General features: G+C 37.1%; 1 protein-coding gene and 1 long non-coding RNA gene across 2 annotated transcripts; one reads left to right on the top strand and one right to left on the bottom strand.

Annotated features, from left to right (window-relative positions):
• Positions 1-1,303: 1,303 nt before the first annotated feature.
• On the bottom strand, positions 1,304-5,802 carry nefma (neurofilament medium chain a). The gene is made up of 3 exons (XM_051093069.1): positions 4,674-5,802; positions 3,789-3,913; positions 1,304-3,449 (listed from the first exon to the last, which is right to left on the bottom strand). Exons 1-3 carry the CDS (start codon positions 5,700-5,702, stop codon positions 2,102-2,104), a joined length of 2,502 nt encoding a protein of 833 aa, XP_050949026.1. The 5' UTR covers positions 5,703-5,802; the 3' UTR covers positions 1,304-2,101.
• Positions 5,658-20,177, top strand: LOC127152425 (uncharacterized). The gene is made up of 4 exons (XR_007825071.1): positions 5,658-5,746; positions 11,832-11,934; positions 16,162-16,307; positions 19,200-20,177. It is a non-coding gene; the product is annotated as an uncharacterized LOC127152425 (long non-coding RNA).
• The last annotated feature ends 1,349 nt before the right edge of the window (positions 20,178-21,526 follow it).

Genomic DNA, 21,526 nt, shown 5'->3' with positions numbered 1-21,526 from the left:
AGTGTGTTCATAATCAAGATAATACATTCAAATAATATGATAAGACACACCAATTTGCAACTTTAAGCAGCAAAACAAGCTATTGTACAGCTAAAAATATCTGAAGGGGGATGAGACCAGAAGCCAGATCAATAAAATTTACATATGGCTGCACCCTTGTGGGGAAAATAAGGTGAATAAGAATAAAATAAAAGTACAAAGAAACCACACAGAAACTAGATGGCAGCCGGGTCATGTTGTTGAAGACATTACTGTCATTACTATCTGTTAAATGTAGGATATTTTCTTCGAAAAGACTATTTTACTTATTAGCAGTTTGTTAGATACAAAGATAATACTGCAGTATTGAGAACTACGCCCAAATGACTAGTGAATCTGTATACATTTACATACTGTTGTGTCCTAATTTCACAAGTTGTGCCGCACAAATAGTTCACAAAACTTGAGGTGCATATTCGGAGTCCTTTGTAGCAGTATCAAGGAAATATGCCCTGGGCTGAATATATAAATACTTCTAAAATGTCTTTGAATAGACAAAAAAGACAAAACACTGCACGAATGCAGTTTTATCACGTTAGTTTTTTAATTATGTATAATATTTAATGGAATGACAGCCAGTTCACAATACTGATGCCTGGAACACCCCATTATTAATGTTGCAGTGTATTTGTGAGAATTATGTGTCATATATCTCTGATGGTGCACTCTCAGCCTGCAATGCAGCAACATTTCCTCAATAAATTCTCACATAAAGCTGCTAGTATGGGCAATTATTGTCATCTAATTGCATTCAGCGGATGTTTCACAGATAAAACATTCAATAAAAATAAAGGGATATAGATGTAAATAATTTTAGGCAGACTTTAATTTGCTGATCTTGTAAAGAAATCACATGTGATGAGATTTATATATATATATATATATATACTGTCACATTTTAGTCATCTGACCTGTCCAACAGTTTGGTGTCTTGTGAGATGGCTGTTTTTTTGTTGAATAAATCACTTAAAATGTATTTTAGAAAAATAATTTCCATAAATTAAAAATTAAGGATATATATGACACTTCCATCCACTGTTTTACATTATTTTTAATATCTTTGATGATCTTATTCACTTTTGAACTTGATGACTGTAATTTTTAGCACAAAACTTCAATATGTTTTTCCATAGGATATCAATCAGAACTGAACAAAAAGTGCTTTAATAATTTTTTTCATTGCTTACCAAGTATGCAAATATGTAAACCACACTCAAAAAGAATCTACATGCACACTTGAGGACAAAAGACAAGACAAAGTAAATAGTGTGTTTTAATATGGTGTTTATTGAGCAAATGCTGCTGAGAAATTCATTCAGATGAACAAAGACATGGGACTGCAAACGGTAGCACCTCATTAACGGTAAGTAGTTGAATTCAAGTCAATCCTATGCATACAAGAATGTATGTGCGCACTGACAGGTTTATTTTCAAATGCACTCATCAGGTAAACATAACTGACAACAGTAAAAAGCATGTTTAAGGCTAAGAGTTTCTTAGTTGCTTTGTGTACTGAGTGTATATGACCATGGGCTATTTTCACCATCATCTCCGTTCTTTTTTTTAACATTTTTGGCTCAGTTGGTGTCCTCGCGCTAATATTTATAAGGCTACTGTGTCAGAACACATGTCTCTACATCCCAAGTAAATGTCATACCCCACCGCTCTGTGAGTATTTTATATTACTGTCATACATACAGTAGGGTGGTTATTTTTCTATCTCAAAAGACGAGGAGCGCGCTCCCCCCTGAGCTGGCATGCAGATGCCACATTCAAGTGACCGCCCCCCTCCCCCAGGTATTGCAGTTTGAACGAAAGTGAAAGTGAGTCCCCGGCGTCCCGGACCGCATATGCAGCAGAACCCATTTAAAGCTGTCACTCAACATGCATTTTTTAGCTGGCCGCATCTTATGGCTTCTCTCTATGCTTGTTTTTGTTTCAGTGTGGTTAATGTAATACATCTGTTGAGCTTTATGATTTTTTTTATGTTAGTTTTGTGTTGATTGCTTGATATGCGTCCTCCAAGGTTCCTCTTCACTCGGTTATAGCTGGACGCTCAGGTCTACTCTGCTTCGGTGGCCTTCACGACCTGCTTCTCCACGGTTTTGGAGACCACCTTCTCCTGGACGGTTTCCTCCACCGCATCTCCTTTCTCGGTGACGGTAACAGTTTTTGTGACTTGTTTGACTCCACCTTCCCCAGTGGTGATGGTCTCCACCGTCTTGGTGATCACCACCCTCTGGCTCGTTTCATCTTTGGTTGGGCTCTCGTCCACTCCGTTGGAGATCACCTCCTTCTTATCGGACTCTTTCTTGGCCGCATCTCCGTTCACGGTCGCCTCTTTCTTTTTGTCTTCAGGCTCTTTTTCTGGTTCGCTCTTTTTGGTGGCTTTCTCATCTGCTGGCTTTGGGGAATCTTCTTTAGTTTCTGCTTTCGGTGGCTCTGATTTTGGAGCTTCTTCCTTGGGTGGTTCTGCCTTAGGTTCTTCTTTCTTAGGACTCTCAGTCTTAGGGGCTTCCTTTTTTGGAGCCTCTGTCTTAGGTGATTCCTGCTTCGGGCTTTCACTCTTTGGACTCTCGCTCTTTGGAGATTCTGGTTTGGGTGTCTCTGTCTTGGTTTCTTTTTCCTTCTCAGATTTGGGCTCCTCCTTCTCCTCTTTTCCTTTCTTGTCTTCCTTTGCCGGCTCTGGTTCTACTTTCTTAGGCTCCTCCTTTGCTTCTGGTTCTTTTTCTTCAGCTGATCCTTTGTCGCTACCTGCATCTCCGTCATCTTTCTTATCACCCTCTTCCTCTGCTTCTTCTTCTCCTCCGCTGGCCTGCTTCTCCTCTGCTTTTTCACTCTCAGGAGAGGCCTTTGCTTCAGGTGCTTTAGTTTCTTCTGCTTCCTCCTCTGCATCATCCTCTTTCTTGTCCTCCTCAGCTGCCTCCTTCTCCTCTTCTTTCTCTTCCTCTTCGTCACCCTTTCCAGCTTCTCCTTCTTCTTTTTCTGCTGCTGCTTCTTCACCTCCTTCTTTCTCTCCCTCCTCTTCATCCTCAGCAGGGGCTTCAGAGGCTACTTCAGCCTGGGTAGAGGCAACCACCTCTTCTCCTTCTCCTTTCTCCTCACCTTCACCTTCCTCTCCTTTCTCTTCTTCCTCCTCACCACCTTCTTCATCTTTACCCTCAGCTTCTCCCTCCTCCTCTCCTCCTTCTTCCTCCTCCTTGGCAGCGGCCAACTCTTCTGCCATCTCGGCCAAAGCCTCATCCATCTCAGTCTTCTCATCCTCCACCCTGGTCTCCTCGATGATCTCCTCTACAAACTTATGTTGCACTTTAAGCTTTGGAGGCTCACTTTTGACCTTGGGGCCTTTGGTGACGGTCTGGCGGTATGGGAAAGTGCTAAAGTGGCTTTCCTCTCCTTCAAGAAGTTTTCTACAAAGAAGATACAATTGCATTTAGGCTATTATTAAAATGATTTGCAAACATTATATGTAAACATTTCTCTAAAATATGTATGGCTACATAATTTGCCAAAATACAGATAATTAAGTGTTAAATAAATGCTTTTTAAAATAATAATATATATTCTCATTCTGATATATGCATTAATAAATATTTCAATAATATTTTAAATGTTAATTATTAATAAATATAAAATAATACTTTAATATTGATAAAATATTACATATTAAATTAAATATTAAACTAAAATAACTAAAAATAAAAGATATTTACACTATAATTAATATGCAAAATATATCCTAATCTTACCTGTATGCAGCAATTTCTATATCTAGTGCCATTTTGACATTCAGGAGGTCCTGGTATTCACGCAGATGCCGTGCCATCTCCCATTTCGTGCTCTTGAGTTCATTCTCCAGCTGGTGGATGGTTTCCTAGTGCGTCAGACACAATATTTTGACAGTTTAGTCAAATAAATCTGTTGCTGAAGACAGAAAAAGACTGTGATATTCTCAAGATTTGTGTATATAATAATTCCTGGCATGCAACAAGGAACTTTGTGTGTCTGTGATGCAAATGCTCTCACAGCACAGCAGAGTCAAATCAATTACAATTCACTGTATGGCTTCAAGGGCAACCACTAGGCGCATTCGGTCTGTGTATGAGGTGATTCCAGGACATAGCCAATGAGCGAACCCTGCCTCTGCTCTGACTCAGCAAAGAGTGGGGAGAGACTGCATTGTGGGTGTCTGCCTCTCCTTAACCCTTTCTAACACCATTCCACTGCACCTATGATGTAATGAAGCATCATATGCAAATCCTCTTGTGGATGACCAGTCAGTTTTTCGGCTTTCCATAGAGAGCTCAGAAGAATTACAGAGCCATGCAAACTTAACTGTGACTTGATTATCATTATTGATTATAGCTGCAGCACATTTTAAAAGCCAGATTGATTTATGATGCCACTACTGTAAGTGCAGCAACACAATATTTAGAGTACTGGTCAAGCATTATGAGTTATTTTCCACAGTTATATACAAAAACACACTTTTAGATGCAGTACCTGTTTTATACTTGTTTTTCAAGTTTAAAGCACTTTTAAAATGCGCATATTCTTGCATACACGCTCCCTCGTTGTTTAAATGTCAAAAACAAATGCTATACTTATTGTTTAAAGAAAATGCGATTGTGTACCTGAAGGCTGGCAAGGTCATTGTTGTGTCGGTCCTCTATGTCGTTCAGCTGCCTCTCCAGAGACTCTTTGGTTCCTCGGACAGACTCCAACTCGATGGTTTTGGACTGTAACTGGCGACGATAGTCTGAGATCTCGTCCCGTGCGGATTTGATGGCGCTTTTATTTTGCTCGGCGGCCTCCGTGAGTTTGGCGTAGCGGCACATGAACCAGTCTTCCACCTGCTGGAGGTTTTGCGTCGAGTGGCCCTCCAGCTGGGTGCGAATCTCCCGCAGCGCTTCGGTGATATCCGCCTTCTGGTAGTCCCTCTTCTCGACGGTGATCTGCGACGCCTGCACCTGCGCCAGCAGATCGCTGATCTCCTCTTGGTGGTTGTTGCGGATAAAGGCGATCTCGTCCTGCAGGGACTGCACTTTCTTCTCCAACTCTGCTTTGACGAGTGCTGAGTCACCCATGTCCTTCTTCAGGGCACGGACGATCGCTTCCGTCTCTTCCCTGATGCGGGCTTCCTCGTCGAAGCGGTCCCTGAGGCGCTGGATGTCTTCATCGATGTGGTCGGTGTCCAGTTGGATCTGCGCCTTCTCGTGATGGATCTGCTCCAGCATGGAGCGCAACTCCTGCAGCTCTTGGTCGTAAAGTTCGCCCAGCTGAGACTGCGACACCTGCTTCTGCCGCAGTGCCTGGATCTCCGCCTCGATCTGCTTGTTCTGCTGCTCCAGAAAGTGCACCTTGTCGATGTAGCCGGCAAAGCGGTCGTTGAGTCCCTGGAGTTGTTCCTTCTCATTGGAGCGCTTGTAGTCTCCATTGAGGATGGAGGTCTGAGTGAAATCAAGGCTGTCGGCGGAGCTCAGAACTGTGGAGCCGTAAGCTCTCGCCACCGGGACGTTGAAGGTCCTCTTGTAAGAAGAAGAAGTCGGGCTTGCCCGTGACCAGGTCTGGGAGCGGAACCCGCTGGACGGGCTCGAATAGCTCGTCCTGGTGTCCATCATCCTCCGGTAGGGGCTACCTATAGTGTCTATCGGATAACTCATCCGGACGGACGGGGTGTGAACGTGCAGATGAACAGAAGAGTGAGGTAAAGTAGTGTATAGGTGCAGGGTGTGTGGCTCTCTCAGCGCTGGATAGCCGCTCTACCTGCCTTTATATACTCAAGGCGCTGTTGCGAAAAAGCTCAGGCTTGTTTTGACTGGACCATTGATCCGACGATGTGGGAGGGTTCTGCTTGCTACACTCATCTTTATCAGTGTTTCAGCTTCCTGGTCACACATAACGCGTGCTTGGGTGGCTAATCTAGTGTGCGATATATTCAATATTTTATAAAATAGCTTTCAAAACTGGTTTTTGTTAGTAATTGTTCTGAAAAATTACTTTTAAAGAAATATTGTGATGTTTTTTGTGGTTTATCTAAAGTGAAACATAATCAGTAGGCTACTTATGTTTATTATCAGCCATCAAATGTTTAAAAACTCATTCAAAATATACATATACACTTTTGTCTAAAACAAATACGTACTTTTAAGACGCTCCCTCAGCAGTCTTTTTTGTTAACACGCCCTAAAGCTCTATTATGCGCGTCATGAGTGGATATTAAACGCTTAACGGTACAATTTCTTACAGAATATAGTAATACATGTGTTAGTTTGGATAGAATTACAATATGGTTATAGGGCTACAGTTGCAGTCGACGTGACATCATTGGTACTCCGGACAGAGTCTGAGCACGCAGCCCAATCACTGACTGAGCGTCTACAGTCAGCACCAAGGACAGCGGCCCGTATCAGACACATTCAAGGGCGTTTCGCTGGACTGTAGTGTGCTAATCTTTCTATGCAGCGACACTATTTTCTTATTTAAAATTTGGCATCTCCGAGTAGGCCTATATATAATTGAATGATGCTTAAAGTTAATTTTATTTCTTACAAGAAATAACTAAACAGACGTTTGTTTTTTATTGAGCACTGTACTGTAAAAAAAGTGTTTTTAAAACGTCTTTTCTGAACATAAAATGTTAAGATGCCGTGCTATTCCTGAAAGTTGTGAGTTTGCTAGTAATGAACAAGTTAGTAATATTGTAAGTTAACAAAGAAACTACAAAGTCAAACAATAACAAGTAAATACATTATTTAAATTATTTGATTTTAGTATCTTTTTACAGTTGTGCTTGTTTTGTTTATAATTAGTAACATTATGGCTTAAAACAGAATTATTAAAATAATTCAGCTATAATGTATATTTTATTTACATTATATTATGTTGTATCTTTTTTTAAAGTTTTTGGAATCCCCATCTGGTCTGCTGCAAAATATTATTTGTGGTACAGTTCTAACTTTAGCTTTTTGTGCTGGTTGATAAATTACTTCTTTTCTATTAACTACAATCCTGCTTTTCCGGAATAGACAAAATATTTGTGTCGTGTTGGACTGGGACACATCAAATAGTGCTGACTGCCTCTAAAAGAACTGCTACTATGCACAGAAAGCACTCAACTTCTTACCCTCATTTGCTTCACATGGCAAAGGCTTTGAATATATACTATAACCTAAAGGATATATAACAAATCTGCTTATCCATTTTTCCGTAAGAGCGGGCGTGGCGTAATTTAATGTTCACGGCTTCCGGTCTCTTCCGGTACAAAATAGCTTGTTTTGCTTCTTGATATGACCAACAGGTGTGTCTTGCCATATATATTTTAACGTATTATCTTAATTTTGAACACAGTGGTTTGTAGTGCAAACAGTTTTACCATTTACTGCACTTTGTTATTCTTCCCACTATACAGCTGGTAATGAACCGGAAGCATCACACATTCACAGAAAACGCTTTATCTCAGCGTTGAAACATAAGTTGGATAATGAGCTGGAATGCTGTAAATAGGCTCAAAATATTCAAAAAATATCAAGAATGCACAATGCTTTTCAAAAACATTTTAAAGTTTTAGCATTATTACAATATACTAAATATTATTATGATTGATTCAGAACTGCAGCTGCTGTAGATAATTAAACCATTTGTAACTGTGCAGTGCTGAAAGTCATTTTGACCTTACACAGACATCTAGCATTAGCAGCTGCTAATTTCCTGTGTCTCCCATCTCTCAGCAGAGTTTAATCGTATCACCAAAAATTCTAAATGATTCATTGCAAAGTTCCAAGCCATTCTTATTGAACCATGAGAGGATGATGAATTTGTCCTTCTGAGTAGACTGAAATGAGATATGTCCAATTAATTATAAGCCTTATTTTATTTGCTTTGTCATTGGATTTGTGTCCGAGCATTAATGTGAATCTAAATTTAGCTTGCGAGTTCCTGAACTCAGTGACCTTATTTCTCTACTGTCCAGCACCAAGTAAAGACCATGCCTTCAAAATGTGCAAATCATCCCTGAGGAGCAGAGCGCCTGTCGCTCAAGGTGCTTTTGTGGCCATGCAGAGCAGTGCAGTTTAAAATTCAATGCAGGCCACCAGTAATGCTGCAGAGCACGCCCTTACAGTACCAGCCTACTGTGATGCATTATTGGAGATCCAGCTATAATGTGACTACATTACGGGCAGTAAACTCCGAATCAGTATGACAGCACTGAGGCACGTACGCAGGGAGAGAAGCCTATGATTTATTAATAAACAAAGCTTGAGGGAGGTATGCCTTGCAAAGTGGAGAGAGATGAACAGAAACGTGAACGTAAGGAATCAAATGGGACCAGTTGCAAAAAAGTAGGATGCAAGATAAGCCCTGGTGCAAATCCAGAGTAGCGGTGCATGAAATAGAGTTGATGCTGATTTAAATCTCTTGAGGATACTGTTGTTAAATCAGCCCTGAAGGGATTCTTTTGCTCGGTTCCTTCCCTTGGCGAGACCGGATGACTCAGCAGTAATCTGTAGACAATGTGAGAAGTGCTTTATAAATGAAAGCATTTGGAAAATACATTGATCTGCGTAATTCATGACTCATTCAAGGTCCCACCTAACATCAGCTAAACATTTTCCATTCCTTGCCCTCTCAATGTGTTTTTCTGCTCGCCATGTTTTATTCATGGGGGTTTGAGAAAGGGTTAATGTGGGTGTGTTGGCACTGGAAGTGTGTGTAAGAGATAGAGAGACCCCTGCTGGTGTCTTTTAAGCTGTGATTTATGGCCGTATTCTCATCAGTCCCCTGAGGTGGTTAGCAGAACGAAGATGTTTGGAGTCAGCATATCGATGTGGAAGCAGAGCAGCATCATATGAGCAGAGAGCCTTAACGATCTGTGTCATGGACAAATTCCAACCCTCATTAGACACACCTTTAACATGTGTATATACTCATGCAGTCAATGCACTTGAGAGTTGAGAGAGCTTCAATTTCATATTTGTATATGTAGTACTCTACTGCAGTAGAGGTTATCCACTGTATTGTTCAATGTGGAAGCCTACGGGTGAGACTTACGGTTTAGTAGCCGCTATAGAGAAATAAAGAGAAAAATAACAACTTGCAGTAAATGGTAAAACTGTTTGCACTACAAAACAGTGTGTTCATAATTAAGATAATACATTAAAATAATATGGTAAGACACACCAATTTGCAATATCAAGCAGGGAAGTGAGCTGTTTTGCACAGCTAAAAATAGCTGAATGCGGATGAGACCTGAAGCCAGACCCATAAAATTTGCAAATGGCCACACCCACTCCTATGGCAAAAATAAGGTGGATAAGGATCATGAGTAAAGTTCTGTAAATCTATGAGCCTGATAACACCGTAATATACACTATACTTTTCATTTAAAATTAAAATTGTTTTTTTAAACAAACTTTGAAGGATGCTAAATTGCTCCAAAGTGATAGAAAAGACATTTATAATGTTAAAAATGTTGTTCTTTTTAAATTTCTTTTCATTTACATATTAGAATGATTTCTGAAGGATCATTTGACACTGAAGACTGGAGTCATGGCTGCTGAAAATTCAGCTTTGCCTTCAGAGAAATAAATTGCATTTTAAAATAAATTGAAATAGAAACTATTTGCTTAAAATTCTAATACTATTTACAATCTTACTGTTTTTTACTGTATTTTTGTTCAAATACATGCAGCCTTGGTGAGCATATGAAAATTTTAGGCCTTGTTTACACTAATATGATTTTTTTTGAAAAAACACTTTTTTTCTCACCATTTTGGACTTCCGTCCACATTGAAATGCTGTTTTTGTCAAGGAAAACCCACATTTTGAAAATGTATTTTTTTATGATTTTCCCCCTGTGAAACACAATCATGTTAAAAATCCTTTCAATTTTACAACAGTTGGCATGAGGATGGTCTGTCAAGTTCTAAAAATGGACGAAAAAAGCCAAGTTTTTTTTTGTTTGCAGTTTTTAAAGGCAAAGGACCCTCAAATATGATCATACTTGAACAAGGGACCCCCATCCTAAAATTTAAAAATTTAAAAAGTATCTGTATTAAAGGGATAGTTAACCCAAAAATGAAAATTCGTGATTAATTGCTCACCCTCATGTCGTTCTAAACCCATAAGACTTTCATTCATCTTTCAACACAAATTAAGATATTTGAAATCCAAGAACTTTCTGATCTTGCATCGACGGGAATGCAACTGACACGCTCCTTGGCCAAGAAGGTAGTAAGGACATCGATAAAATAGTCCATTTGACATTCAATAGGCCATTGAACATGTCAGGATGAAGGTCTTACGGGTTTGGAACGACATGAGGGTGAGTAATTAATCACAGAATTGTGATTTTTGGGTGAACTATCCCTTTAAGACCCAATTTATACTGTGAAAATGGAATATTATAAATGTCATCGTACGGAAAATATTTAAGTTACATTTTTAACTTTTTTTTATTCCTATTATAGTACTGTTCTGTTATATTGCTATATTTTATTATTTTAACTTTTTTTTTTGCACTTTTTCTTTAAACATTTCCACATTTCATGTGTTATAAGTCTTCTAAGTCTTATGAAGCCATGATAGTATTGTGTATTGCTGCATATGGCAGTGTTTCTCAACCCTGGTCCTGGTCTTAATCAAACAAACCTTAATCAAACAAACCTTTAACTCTTCAGCTAAATAGCAGAGACTCCAGTATCTGAAATTAGTTTGTCAGATAAAGGAGACACCCAAATAATGGCTGCATCCAAAAACCTAGACAGCTGACTTGCTGCCTCACTGCCTTATCAGACAATGACTTTGCAGACAGTGTTTTTGCACGAAGGCATCTCATGAAACTGATTTCAGACAGGCTTCTGAGGCAGCGTAATGGTTTAATGATTTACAACAAAATTGAATGAGTTTAGGAGACAACTAAACAAATCTGTACATACTATAACTAGAAATTACATCAACCCTAGTTTCACAGACAAGGCTTAAGGCTAGACTAAAATGTAAGTCTGAGCTGTTTCAGCAGAAAGAAACTTGCAGTGATTGATCTTGAAATATGTCAGTGGCCTTGTTTTGTCTCAAGATGCACGCCAGTAATGTTTTTTCTAAGGCATGTTTACAAAATTTATTTAATGTCCTAATTGAACTGTGGCCTAATCATGCTTAGTCTAAGCCCTGTCTGTGAAACCAGTCCTAAAAGTTAGTCAGAAATATACATTTACACACAAACTGACCACCAAACGCAACTTTCAGACACCATCTTTATTTCTATTTTTTTTTCCATCACGGAATCAATTGTGGTATATTAAAGGCAGCGAAGGATATAAAAATCGATCAGATGAAGGTATCTCATGAGACAGGAAGTGAAGCTAAACTTTGGATTCAGACTTGCATTGATGCCTTCCTACCTTGGAATGCGTCCTCCAAAGGCAGCATTTTTCAGTTTTCGGATGCAGCAGCCAATGTCGAAAATAAGAAGTTTAGTCTGCTCCTCACATAAAGCTATCATATGTTTTCAGTACACTGGGAATGTGAAGCAGAGGTCCACTACAGAAGACCAGGACTACTTTTATGATACTTTTATCCACCTTAACTTCGGAATTTAATGGGCGTGGCTTCCGGTCTCATTTGCTTCCAGCAATTTTTAGCTGTACAAAACAACTTATTTTGGTGTTTGATATTGCAAACTGGTGTCTTACCATATAATGCATTACCCTAATTATAAACACTGGGTTGTAGCACGAAGAGATTTACCATTTACTGCTCTTTTTTTTATTCTTCTCGTTATTTCTCTACAGCAGCTAATGAACCAGAATTTTCACACATTCACAGAAAACGAGTGCGGTCACAGGAAATTCTTCAATATCTTCAAGAGTTATACGAGATTGGAACACAATGAGGGTGAGTAAATGATGACAGAGTTTTCATTTACAGATAGGGTTGGGTATCAAGAACCGCTTCCATTTTAGAACCAGTTCCAAATTTCCAAGAACCGGGTATTCGATAAGGCTCATTTCGATTCCGCTTAGCGATTCCTGCGTTCGCATTTTAATGTGATTTTAAACGATTTACGCACCGGAAGGGAAAGAGCCTGAGCACTTTTTGTGTGCAGTGTACACATCCGAAACGCGAGCACAGAGAACAGCGGTCCCGATCATGGTTGCCAGGTTTTCACAACAAAACTCGCCCAGTTGCTACTCGAAACAACTCCAAAACTAGCTCAATCGCGTTTTGAGGGGGTCCTGGGGGATAAAATACACGTTTTTTGTCGGGGTTCCCCTGGTAAATTCCACCTTATTAGGGTCACTTTAACCCGTGGACATCAAAAACAATAGTGGACTTGGCAACACTGGTCCCAATGCGGGTTCCCGGCCTGTGTCCGTTCTCGAACCGTTCTGTGCATTTCCACTGCAGAAGATTTGTTCTGTTTCTCTATCACATTTACAGACCAGTATGCACAAAAATACATCAGTATATGATCATAAACACCACCGTTTTTGTCTTAAGTGAACGTAAATAGAAAACACACGTGTAAAAAGCATTTTTAGATCTGACAGCATGCGTTAAGTGTTAAAGAGACAGCGGCCCAATAAACGTGTTGTCTGTCATTAATGTTAATCGAAGTACAAAAGACAATCATTCACTGATCTTGACTGAATAGTAACTTTAGTAACTTTCATGACAATTAGTGTATATAATATTTATGAAAAGAAAACTATATGTTCTGTAAGCTGCTTACTCAAACTGCAGCAGAACACGTTGTAAAAAGTCAGAATAAGTATGTTTCACATCTAAATGTTTTGCTATCACATTTTTTAAAATCTTATTGGAATCGAACTAGAAATGCATAAGAATCAGAATCGATGAGCAGAATCAGATTTGGATACCCAACGATACCCATCCCTATTTACAGGTGAAATGTATCTTTAAACTGAATCAGATAGAGGCGGCAAGATTCTGACAGCCATTATTATCACCCCATCCTGGAATATCAGATCAATTTCTCTCTCTCACTCGCTCTCTTGTGCACTTGGGTGTCACAAAGCCAAACAGATTTGTTAGATCAGAATGCTTGCTCAAACATCCCAGTAGGGGCCTTTTTATTGAGCTAAAATGATGACAGGAGAAACTGTGTGTTCATTTAGCTCATCCCCAGGAGCATGAACGACTAGTTGCAGTTTTCCACACAGTTATTGAACGCATTCCCTGACCCCATGCCTGCAATGGATGAGTAGCACAAATCCGCTCCCACCCTGCAAATACAGAAATGACTGTAACAAAGCAAAAAAGAGTGTTTTAAGCACTGTCAAACATATAGATTGCTTTGGCCTCAGTCTTTAAAGTCTCAGTGAGTCAGCTGTCATCTTAGCTTCTTTATATCTTTATACAGTACTTTCAGAGCAAAAACCAAGGTTGAGGAGTAGAGGTTAAGCTGTGGCTGTATTTTAGGGTTGCCAGATCTCACACAGGGGGGCAAAGGCTTTAGTCTGAGTCACGTCTCCCTCACGGGGCATCATCAGGTTGGAGGATGTGATGTGATGATGTCATATAAAGAGAGGGAGGAGGAGGGGGGTGCATGTGGATAGAAAAGGGAGGGGTTGCCCAGGATACGCAGTTTATCTGCAATGCATCAGCAGCTTCCTCTTGCTTTTTCCTTCTCCCCTTTCTCTCTTTCCGATTTTAATACTTGGTAATGCAATACATGCTTATATAACAGTGTATATTTTTCTAGGAATTTGGCATATTTGTAATACTGGAGGGAGTTTAGTATTTTATTTATGTCCCAAAGTTAGCCTGCTCTATGGGTGGACCCCTTTGTCATGTGACCTAACTAACCAATCCAAACTTGAGTCCTTCATCAGGTGAGAGCGTTCAAGGAGTGTCGTCGCATCACTGATGTCTGTGTCGACAAATTGTCTCTCCCAAGGGACAGGAAAGGAGAGCGCTTACCCTTCATAGATTAGATTAGCCAACAAAAGATGACTTTCAGCCAAAAAGGACCGGGATGCATGCATGCAGCACACAAACATCTAATCTAGTTGTTTTGATTGCACCTCTCTAAATAGTTGTCTCCACACTTTTTTTTTTTTAGTGGCTAAATACGTGCACTGATCACTCATCGTGTCATAAGACTGAAAGACTTGCTTTACTTTTTGATGAAATTACTTTATGTAGCAGACTAAAACAAATGACAGCAATAAAGCATTGATGAATGAGAGAAAGTCTGTGGGATAAAAAAGTCTCTGCTCTGAGATGTCTAGCCTGGTAATCAGATTCTGTCACGCATACTGCTTTTGGGCCCATTGCTGTGGTTGTGTGTTTGTGTGTGTAGCTATTCCTACTTGGACTATGAGCCAATTCTTTGGGGTATTATATTATGCAGAAGCAGTTCTTAGTTCTCTGTACTATAAAAATAGATCTGAAAGACGGATTTGTTGCATCATTTGCTCTGCAGTTTTGCTTGTAAGTCTTTTCCTGCCTTCTTCTGCAAATTTATTTTCATGTTTAATTTTGTTACTGTTTTCAAATTAATTTTTAATTATTTTATGTATTTATGTATTCATTTATTGCAATTAACTTTTTCTTTTTTTAGATGCACAATAGTGTTAAAATGTGTGGAGTTGGTAAGATTTAAAAAAAAGTATATTCAAGGCTGCAGTTATTTAATCAAAAATAAAATGGTTAAATATTATTAAATTGTTAAACATCTGTTTTCTGTCATATTGTTCTAAAATGTGATTTATTCCTCTGATGCAAAACTATATTTTCAGCATCGCTGATGTCACAAGATCCTTCAGTAATCATTCTAATATGCTCATTTGCTGCTCAAGACACATTTCTTATTATTATTAATGCTAAAGACAGTTGTTGCTTAATATTTTTGTGGAACTAGTGATACATTTTATTTAGGATTCTTTGAACATAAAGTTCAAAAAAGCAGCATTTATTTAAAATAGAAATATTTGTAACAATGTAAATGTCTTTAGTATGACCTTCAATAAGTAGAGGTGGTTGGCGACAACAACATGGACTGCACGGTTAATGTACTACTTAATATATTGTTCTAATTTATGCTGTTTAAACAAGGGGAAAACTGTGTGGAAGCTGCTAAATTTATATAGAGAAGGAGTAAGCAAGAAGCAGCGAAATATTTTGACAAACTAAAGTTAATAGGTGGTAAAGATATGTACCAGCAGTATTAATTAAGACATAGCCTAATACTTCACCTACGTGACCAGAAATGATAAGAACAAACACGAATGTTGTCAAGATTCTTGCTCTGGAAATCCTGGTACAGTTTGGCCAACCACAAACACCTTTTGTTCCTCAGACAGTTTTTTGCACTCTTTTCGTTTATTTGTTAAAACCTGAAGTCTATAGTACTCCAAAAAATTTTCCAGGCCCAACCGATTATTACAGCCCAAAACATGACAATAATTGACCATTTTCAGCAGCAATGATCATATGCAAGTTTTGTTCAGTTCAGTGGCATTGTTTGCGTTCAGTGTCGCCAATATGTCAGATTAACGACGCGTCATGAAAACACTCTATTTAACACATCACTGCTGAAAAAAAATATTACTTTCTTTTAAAAAGAATAACTTACTGATCCCAAACTTTTAATCCATAGTGTGTTTTAGTGTCTATTTTAGTAATTATAGCTTTAAAAAAATCATTATAAAACTTTTAAGCCCAAAATATATTTCGTTTTTCGAACAAGCCTTTTTAAGTATGTAAAAGTGGGCGTGGCCATTTGTAAATTTTATGGGTGTAGCTTTCTGTCTCATCCACATCCAGCTATTTTTAGCTGTACAATATCTAGAAAACTTCATCAATCTCCAGTGTCTGCTTTATTTTTCCCCATAAGTTATGACCAATAACAAATATTTTTGAAATCTTTTTTAAGCGAAACTTTTTCAGATTAACGGTCAACACAACAGTCTTCGTGCTCGCAGTGTCCCAAAGACAAATAATTTTTTATATTTATTTATTTATATTTATATTTTCATTGTCTGGCTATCTGGGGTTTCGGTATGGAGTTAAAAAGTAAGATTGTAATTTTTTGGTAGTATTATATCACATTGTGAGTGTATAATTAGCACTGTTTGTTGTTTTCTTGTGTCATAGAGCGTTTGAACCCGGAATTCATGGAAGAGGTGACGTGTGACGTCAAACTTAACAAGCGAATACTGACCTTCCCGTACTTGTAAAAAGTTAGGCTGTACACTGTAATGGAGGCAGAAGCTGCATCTGGAATATATACTACAAAAAAGGTAAATTTACACCAAGGGATCGTTATTTAAACCGCAACTATTTTATAAAATGCTGAAAAAGAGCTGAATGTGTTCATTACTGATGTTTCAGTGCGGCCTACTATTCACTCTAACTGTAATATGAGGCCATGTTTTTGTTTATTTTGCATCAAATAACCCGTGAAATAGTGCAACTAGAGAAGGTCCGCAGATAGAAAGTGCCTCAGCTGCTTCTCAGAGCTGCTGTCTGTGCCAGGATCAAGTTCAATACATTTGTCATATAGTCAGCCTTAATCATCATCCCAGAAATGCCTAGAAACACAACTCACCCACACCAGTCACCCCTTGCATACCAAATTGCTTTTGACTAATAAGATTAATAATTAATTATACTGAGAAGATGGATAAGCTATTGATTATATAATATAATTAATTTGTTCAACTCTTTAAGAAACCACAAACAAGGGCAATGAAATGGAAAGCATGGGGATTATAAATCTTTGCTCTTCTTGTTTTAAACAGCTGGGGGTCCAAAGACTCCACAGACTGTAAGCAGATTTAAATACATGTCTAAAGCTATGCAATAAAACATCTATGTAATAAAACATAAGATAATTGATTCCTTACAGCAAATGCATATAAATTATTCTTTATACCACAGTCATTTACAACGTTTTTAATAGTTAGAGGGTGTGTGATCCATGCTTAATATATTCATATAAGACTTCTCCTGTGCAATCTTGGACTTTGGCCTAAGACAAGGTTCTCTAATTCAGTTATAAAATAATCAATACACAGCATAAGCCAGAGAACAAAAATATCCTTCTGAATCTGTATGTACAGTGCTAATATGCAGAAAAGGAAGCAAATGAGTTTGAGAAGCAAACTTGACACAGAAAACCTAGTTTTGCAATGTAAACTGAAATATAAACAGAAAAATCCTTGCTAGGATTTAACATGCTGTGATTCTGATTCAGTTTTATTGGACTCAGTTTTTTTGATTCTTGAGAAAAACGAAAATAACGCAACTTTCAATAAACATTCCAATTTAAAGAATAATTCACTATGATTGATAACATGAATGACAAGATACCTTGACTAACACTTGTGATTTTTTTTTTTGAAATTTGTGACAGGTTTGAAATGAAACTTTAAAACTTTAAAATAAAAAAGTGTCTCTTGTCGTTTCTTCCTCCCAATTTGAGTCTCTGACTCAAACTCTCTAGTGCCACCAACAGGCCAAATTTGCACTCATATTTATACCAAAATGTACAAGGTCAAGATTTTTTGCAGTTTTGAATTTCCTAAAAAACTACTTTTTCAAAGTTGTCCCTTATTCAGACAATGCTGGCAAAAAGTTATCAAAAGCTTTTTACTATACCAAACCGTTTTCGTAAAGCATGTTAACGAATTTGACGGAATTTGTGCAAAAATGGACATGAAGCTATATCTTTGCAACACTTTAGCAGGTTCAGACCAAACTTAGTATGTGTTATACCAAGCATGACTTGAGGGTGCGTGAGTAGTTTCAGCACAGCGCCACCTACTGGTCAAATGATATAAAAATTGACATTTTGTTTATATTTTTATAACATTTTGACCAAAAATCATAAAACTCAAACTCTCTAGCGCCAACAACAGGCCAAATTTTCACTCATGTTTTTGCTTACAACTTTTGAGTTCTAAAGCAAGTTCTAAAAGCAAAAGTTTTTCTTCTCATTCCTTGGCTCATATCGAGTTGAATGCATATGAAATTTTTAATTTCTACAGGTCTTGATTTTTCGCAATTTAGAATTTTCTGAAGCATCTACTTTTTTAAACTCGTCCAGTGTTTACCAAAATTGGCTCAGATCATCTTCAGAGCATTCTGGCAAAAAGTTATCAAAAGATTTTTAATATACCAAACCATTTTCATAAAGCGCAAAAGTTTGTGTAAAAAAGGACATGAGGCTATATATCTGCAGTGCTTTACCAGATTCTGAGCAAACTTGGTATGTTTTATAACAAGCATGACCTGAGGGCTCACAAATAGTTTCAGCACAGCGCCACCTATATTTTTAACCAAAAATCATAAGAGTGATCTCGTTAGATTTGGAGTAGCATACCAAATCAAACTATATCAAATCTTCCTATGACAGCCATTTTGAGCGTGGACCATTTTGAATTTTGTAGTAAAATGCTGTATTTTTCAAACACTTTAACATATTGTTATGAATCTTATAGAATCGCTTGTGAGAAAGTTATAAAATTTGGCAAACAGATAGAGGATAGTCTCATCATTGACCACAGCAAATTTGGAGTCTCTAAACTCTGTAGTGCCAACAACAGGTCAAATTTCCACTCATGTTTTTGCTGTTAACTTCTGAACCATAAGTTCTAAGGGATTATTAAAACTCATTATTCCTTCTGATTCCTTGCCTCATACCATGTTGAATGAAAATTTTAATTTCTACAGGTGAAGATTTTTCGCAATTTAGAATTTTCGAAAATACCTACTTTTTTGAAATCATTCTAGACAGTTTGTTTTAACCAAAAGACTCAGATCATCTTCAAAACATTCTGGCAAAAAGCTTTTTGATATACTAAACCATTTTCGTAAAGCATGCTCTTTGAAGAAGTCTGTGCAAAAATGGACATGAGGATATATCTCCGAATTGTGACCAAACTTGGTATGTGTTATAACAAGTATGACCTGAGGGCACATAAGTAGTTTCGGCACAGCGCCACCTACTGGTCAAAAGATATAAACTATTGACATTTCTGCTTTGAACTTCTGACCAGTTTGGCCAAAAATCGTAAGATTGGTTTCATTAGATTCAAAATGACATGCTGAATCGAAGAGTATCTAATTCTTCTATGTTGACCATTTTAAGTTTTGTAGAATAATTCTGTAACAACAAATGTCTTTAACAGGGGTGTTCAACCCTGCTCCTGGAGAGCTACCTTCCTGCATACTTAAGTTCCAACCCTGATCCAACACACCAGGACCAGCTAAACAAGGTGTTCAAGGCTACTTAATTACAGACAGGTGTGTTGAGGGACTCACTTACAGTTGCACTGGTCACCACTTGTTGATGCATTAATCTAAAAAAATTCTAATTTGCTTACCTGAATAAGCAAGATAATATTATATTAATGTATAATAACAAGTTAACTTTTTGGGGCCACTGTATTATGCTGTTTTATTGCATTGCATTTACTGCTCACCTCATGTGCTGTGCAGTTTTATGATGTCCTGTATTGTATTGAGCTGTGTTGCACTTTCTGTATGTATTATATTGTGCTGTGCTATACCATCCTGTGCTTAACTCTGCTGTGCTGGCCTGTCTTGTAATTGTTGAAGAGGTGGCCTCATTGTCTCATACATTCTCAGAAAAAAAAATAGTACAAAATCTGTCACTGCGACAGTGTGAGACTGTACCTTATTTATTCTTAACCTAAGAACAAATAAGGCACAGCTTTTGTAACCTAAAGCATACATATTAGTGACTATTAGTCACTCCAGTAGTCTGTACATTTTTAGTACAGGCTCCCTGCCTGCCATCAGCATTTAACAGTACGTAACAGAACAGACAGTTTCTCCCACTTTCATCTTAGTAATTTGTTTTTGCATTAGCTAGAGCCAATTAGATAATGAATGTTTACACAGACAAGCTCAACATGCCAGGAGTTTCTGAAATGCACTTGGACTGCGTTCTTCAACTGCCTCTGCAGGATCCAAACTTTTCTTGTCAGCCTGTATTACATAAAACTGATGTCAGAATTCAAAACATTCTCATATCCGTGTACGAAATCTCATTTTCCGAGGAGCAGAAGGAGTATGTGTGAATTAGATCACTGCAGAAACAGCTGAGGCGGAGACATTGAATTTTCCATAGGGTGACGCCACTGGACAGGTACTGTACCGACTTTAGATATTTACATTCTCTGTCTCCTTCCTGCAGGCGCAGTATCTGATATTTAATCAGAAGCTGTAATGCAATGCTGTCTCACCTCATGGGGTGAGGGAGATATATGGATGTTATTAGTTTTATGGCAGCGAGGGCCAGCCAGCCTGTCTCACTGCAACCCAGAGTTGCACCCAGAAACTCCGGCCGGCCCACAATAACTTGCAGCTTAAGAACAAATGGAATCAGAGAAACATAACATGATTTAATGCAATGTGAGTCATGTTGAAACAATAAACCACAGATCAACTCCACAATAACTAGCCACTGCATGCCTGAAAAAATATGGCTTCCAAATTGCATTTTAAAAATTACCGCAGAAAAAGAGACTTCACATCGTAACAGTATATAAAAATATTTTGTATATATATTACACATCCATTAAGGGGACACACTAATATACACAGGGGGTTCAAATATGGGAAATTACAAATGTATTATATATAAAATATGTATATAATAAATTAATGGATAAATATGGAATATACATAGACCATATATATATATATATATATATATATATATATATATATTTCAAAAAAATTTTTTTCAAATATGAAAAAATACACATTTATTATATAAAATATGTATAAAATAAATCATAGATAAATATGAAAATGTATACATTTGTGGCTCTGACACATTATTTTTCAGTCATGTAGGATATTATATATAGGGAATATACTAAAATATGCTATATATAGTAATATATAGTTATACAGGTATATAGTTAGATTTATATATATTATTATAGTTATTATAATGTATATTATATATATATATATATATATATATATATGAAAAAATACACATTTATTATATACAAATTATGTGTACAAGTAAATAAATAGATAAATATGAAAATGACTAAATTTCTGGCTCTGACAATTTACTTTTCAGTCATATGTATATATATAGTGTTTATGTAGTTTAATATATATATATATATATATATATATATATATATATATATATATATATATGTAGTTTTATTTATTATATTATTTAGTAATTTTGATGGTTTAAATATGAAAAAAATACACATTTATTATATATAAAATATGTATACAAATAAATCAGTTAAATAAAAAAAATGTATGAATTTGTGGCTCTGACAAATTATTTTTCAGTCATGAAGGATATCATTTATAGGGAATATACTAAAATATGCTATATATAGTAGTATATAGTTATACAGTTATATAGTTAGATTTATATATTATTATAGTATTATTATAAATGTTATAATATTATAATATATTATTATAAATATTACACATTTACTATATGCAA

This window comes from Labeo rohita, chromosome 21 (genome assembly GCF_022985175.1).
Source record: "Labeo rohita strain BAU-BD-2019 chromosome 21, IGBB_LRoh.1.0, whole genome shotgun sequence".
Lineage (NCBI taxonomy): Eukaryota > Metazoa > Chordata > Actinopteri > Cypriniformes > Cyprinidae > Labeo > Labeo rohita.
This window is presented reverse-complemented; position numbering and strand designations above follow the sequence as displayed.

Bases quoted from the DNA above. Each gene is read 5' to 3' on its own strand.
- nefma (XM_051093069.1), bottom strand. From the start codon at position 5,702: ATGAGTTATCCGATAGACACTATAGGTAGCCCCTACCGGAGGATGATG. The intron at 3,914-4,673 runs GTACACAATCGC...CTGACGCACTAG, and splicing joins ATGACCTTGCCAGCCTTCAG to GAAACCATCCACCAGCTGGA. The intron at 3,450-3,788 runs GTAAGATTAGGA...TCTTCTTTGTAG, and splicing joins ATAGAAATTGCTGCATACAG to AAAACTTCTTGAAGGAGAGG.